Below are 5,049 nucleotides of genomic sequence, written 5' to 3'. Positions count from 1 at the left end.
TATATTGTTTTTCATGTTTGGTAAAGGAAATCTTTTAGAATGGTTCTCAAAGAAAGGAGAGGCAATTCTAGAATACAATTCTCACAAATGACTTTTATAAAAGTCCGAAAGGACGGTTGGACATCATGTATTCAAAATACTAGGTTGTTTTTTATAAACATGAAGAATTGAGTTGGAAACTCAAAATTGTCAATGCTTGACAACCAACATATACTTTCGCTTTATATGCTGGTGAGTACAATTCACTGATGTATTAATTCAAGTATAAATTAAAGGAAAAGATGGAACTTTGTTATACGGTGCATTAAATGCTTAATTATGCCTAACAAAGTATGAAGTCAAAGGCTCTTAAAGAAACAATTCTAAAAGATTATAAGATAAAGTATGATAAGAATTATAGGAAACGAGGAACATAGAAAAGGAATAAGATTCCATTTTCGCTGAAGAGTCATGTTATTCTAATTAACTTAGCAAGTTATTATCTTCACAAGTATCAGATACTGCTTGAGTATTGCACTTTGAAAGTGACCTCAAACTATTGAATATAAGCTAAGTTATTGACTTACAAGCTTAGAATGTAGCAAGTGGTGCTACATCAGTTGTAAGGTAGTATGCTTTGTTTAAAGACCTTTTAAGCTAAGGACGGAACAAATAAATGGTTATTGTGTTCCATGATCAACAAACAATTCGTTAACACACGGAAAGACTCACATTCAAAGTAAAGAGCAATAGTTGCAAATTTCTTTGAATGGCATTGTTGTCTAAACAATGAGTCAAGAAATGCTTGATTATAAAAAACATTTCCCTTACATGAAAACTCACAAAAGTTCAAATCATAAGCATGATTTGTGTTATGAATATCTTTAGCAATGTCACATTAACAAGAACGTACTCAAGGCTATATAGGCTCTTAGTAATTGATCGATTTGGAATCGTTTTAAGACAGTACAAGCAAGTCTTACTTGTTAAAAATCGACAAAGTAAAGAGCTATTGTTCTTGGTTTAGACAATTGACTATGAAAGCTAAATAGGATTCAATTACTTCAATGTTTCACGAGAAATTTGAAAGAATATGGCTATATTCATCAAATGTGAACAATCTTTACCTTGAATAGTTCAAGAGTTCAATGAAGTACATAATCGACTTGGCAATGCAAGATATCAAAATGTCTAGATTAGATCGAGCGATGTTGATAGTATGGAGCAATTTTTGAGATTCTTATATAAGTTTTTTCATATTCATTTATGCATTTTAATTGTATGTGATTTTGGTCATTTTAATTTAGTTTGCTCATATTAATTTAGTTTGCTCATTTGTGAAGGATATAAGCAGAACAACATGTATTAAATTAACCTTGTGAACTATGTACTTCAAAAATAGGCAAAAAATGAAGTGCATAATATAAACTAGTATACAGTTGGTCTCTTATGGTCCAAAAATTGTTTACATTTTTAGATATAGTAAGTTCAAGGTTTCATATTAGTTTGGATATTTTAGAATTGTTGCTCATTTGACAAATGAACAAAGAATAGTTGCCATTTGATAAATGAACAAACAAAACAAAGAAATATTGTTTTCTCATTTAATAAATGAACAAATATTATTGCTCATTTACAAAATGAGCAAATATTAATTACTCATTTGATAAATGAAAAAAAAAACCAAAACAAATTACGCAAACATTTGATTAAAGAACAAAAAATTGTTGCTCATTTCATAAATGAGCAAATAAGTGTTTGCTCATTTGATAAATGAACAAAAAATTATTATTCGAAATGAGCAAAAAAATATATAAATTACATTTCCGCCATTACTATGTGAGCAATCTCAACAGTTAGATCATGATGTATCCAATGATTGAGATTTATTCTCATATATAATAGGGTTATCACTTAAAGATCTATTCACACCGGATCTCTCCCCTTATATTGAAAGGAACTGAGTATTATATAAAAAAAACAATCATAAACTAATGTTTCCTCCCCCCCCCCCCTTTATAAAGAAAAATAAAATAGAACTTATGCTTAATGGTTTTAATTTGATTAGTTATGACTTAATATTGATGAGATGTTGATGCCATATCTTCCCCCCCCCCCCAAAAAAAAAAAAAAACTAATTGTATAAATTAATGAACAAGAAGTGCAAGTAAAACTCAATCTTTAGATTGGTTACCAATGTTAAGTAGGTCTCTAGGTTCATTAGAAAAAGATGAAGAGTCCAACCAATCTAAATTATTGGCCTTGTAAACGCAACATGAAAATTGTTGCTTAGCATCTGGTACATCTAAAGCCAAATCATCAAGTGATTCCTCAAATCTTATAAATCCCTTTGTCATTTGATTCACTGTTATAAGCCCCGAATTAAAACACTCTTCGAGCAACTTCCATAATCTTTCATTTTTCTTCTCCACAACAATCACTAATGCTTTCTTCACAACTTCATGATGAAAGAAAGGCATCCCCAACTCCTTTATGCACCGAAATGCTTCCGTTAGCTCGCCTCCACACTCATACTCTTCTAAAAGTTTTCCTATCTTGTCTTTGACATCGTCAACTGTCCACCCATTTCCTTTACTTCCTTCACCACCCCAACACCTTAGAATACGTTCCCCTGAAAGTCGAGCCTTTAAAAGTGATTTAGTCATTTGGATGATCTGATTGCCTTTTGAGTCACAATCCATGAATTGGTTACCTATGTCCTCTAAATGAGAAGGCGATATCACTTCATCGATTACTGCTCTAGCTAGAAACTTTACTAGATCATCAACAATTATAGGATTATCCAAGGCAGTGTCATCAGCTGATTCTATTAGCATTATAAATCCATTTACAACATCTTCAGCTGGTAAACTTAAGGATGATAGAAGAACAGACGCCATTTCTTTTTCCTTATTCTTACGGTCCATTGCTAGATTGATCAATCTCTTCACAAATACAACATTCAGCTCAGAAGATGATGTAGAATTCTCTGAGTCTAGGCAGTTGTATACTTCTATTGTATCCCGTGATAAGAAGTACTCTTGAATGATGGATTGAGCCTTCATCTTAAAAGATTTCGCTACACCCTCCTCAAGTGACCTTTTCTTCGGCTCTACTGATAAGGACTTTAACGAAGAAACTGATAGCCATCCTTCAGAAGCACATTTTGAAATTAAGGAATGAAGAATCTGTCTAGCATTCGGTATATCAAGTGATAAATCATCAATGGTTTCAATCACTCGATTAAATCCTTTATTTATCTGACTTGAATTTATCAGTCCTTCTTTTGCTACCATTCTTAATAGCTCTAAGATCTTACCTTCAGCTTTTTGTCTCTCCATTGCAAGTATCAATGCACGCTTCATTATTTCGTGATGAAAATATGGAACATTAAGCTCTTTTATACACATACAAGCCTCTTTCTTATCACCACTAACAACAAATTCTGTCAACAAAGTAGTAATATTTGCTTTGACATCTTCAACTGTCTTATTCTTGCTTCCACCCCATCTTTTTTCGATTATCTCTGTATGATATGGGATCGATAAATAACCCTTTTGGGTCCTCCTTATAACTTCAACTCCCTTGGAATCCTTTGGTAAAATAATCATTTGCTTAGTTAAAAATATAGGGGGTAGAATATCATCTATAATAGCTCTTGCAATAAATAGAGCTAATGTATCAACGACATTTGGTATATCCACAACTAAATCATCAACACATTCAACCAGTTTTGAAAAGCCTTTATAAACTTGTGAAGGGCATATCACATCGGCGTAGAGAGAAGATAGTAACACTGCAGCCATCTCTTTCTCCTTGTCATGTCTATCCATGGCCATCGAGACAAGTTTCTTAACAAAATAGTAATCATAATTTGGCATCCCGAGCTCTCTTAATTCATTTGCTGTTGAAACAACATCATCATTTGCAAAGTACTCTTCCACAATTACAACTGATTTTTTCCTATACTCGTCCATTTCTATGCTTCTTGTTCTTGGAGTTAATACCTCAAATTCCTATAATTTAATAATTAATTTATATCACTATTATAGTCATTTTACTTTAAATTATGAAGTACAATATCCAACAAATATTGTTTTTATAATCTATATTTTCCTTAACTTGGGTACTTCATGACTTCATACACATGTATGTTTAAAATTGTTAGATTTTTCTATGGTAAGTAAACCTTTATTATGTTTAAATTTTGGTCCACATTAAATAAGTTTTAAATGTCCATACACTTGTATAAGTGGTTAGAATCAAACTTGAGTATATGAGGCCGGTGAATTGAAGAGTCGAGTTGTTAACATCTTTAACAAAGTGATCATAACTAAATACAAATTTTGACAAATTCATGGTAAAATACATACTTTGAATGAAATGAAAAGACTTAAAATATATTTTTTTACATAGTGTTTCACAATTAAATTGACCATGCAATAACTATTTCTCATTTCCCCCAAAATTAATCATCGTTCTTTCTTGTCTTGATTTTTTTAAACTTGAGCAACTAATAACGTGCGTAGCTAGCCATGTCCATAAGTTCTTTCATTTTGCATTGTTAGTATCATTAATTAGGAAAAATGTGTAAACACCTATTTTAATGGGTATAAAGGTCCACATTAATGAGGACAAACATTTAAATAAACATTTTAGGGACATAATCGTCTTAATACTATTCAAAAGTGTGGTCATACTTTTAAAAGGGGTTAATACGTAAATCAACATTTTATGGGTACAATAGTCTCAACACTATTCATTAGAGTTTACCCATACTTTTAAAAAGGTTGGGAAACATGTTCAGTTTTTAATTTCTAGACAAAATAATTGAGAAATTATATGAAAAATAATGAAGAAATTGTCTAAAATTATTACCTCATAATTTTTGTAGTTGAATCCATTATAGCCATAGTCATAATTATTCTTTGTATTTGATATTCCTCCACATTTTCCTTTTCCATCAAACACACCTATATAACACATTAAATTATTACAAAATAATTTTATACATTAAAATACGAGGTTGATAACCAAGATGTGGGACCTAATATCGTCTACATCATTTAC

The 5,049-nt window shown here is 31.1% G+C and overlaps 1 protein-coding gene across 1 annotated transcript; it reads right to left on the bottom strand.

Annotated features, from left to right (window-relative positions):
• Positions 1 to 2,153: 2,153 nt before the first annotated feature.
• Positions 2,154 to 3,956, bottom strand: LOC145640366 (MA3 DOMAIN-CONTAINING TRANSLATION REGULATORY FACTOR 2-like). Its single transcript, XM_081691657.1, has one exon. The coding sequence runs from the start codon at positions 3,954 to 3,956 to the stop codon at positions 2,154 to 2,156; it is 1,803 nt and encodes a 600-aa protein (XP_081547783.1).
• Between the last annotated feature and the right edge of the window lie 1,093 nt (positions 3,957 to 5,049).

Source organism: Chenopodium album, chromosome 7 (genome assembly GCF_948465745.1).
Source record: "Chenopodium album chromosome 7, dcCheAlbu1.1, whole genome shotgun sequence".
NCBI lineage: Eukaryota > Viridiplantae > Streptophyta > Magnoliopsida > Caryophyllales > Amaranthaceae > Chenopodium > Chenopodium album.
Note: the sequence above shows the minus strand (reverse complement) of the source record. Positions and strands in the feature narration are given on the sequence as shown.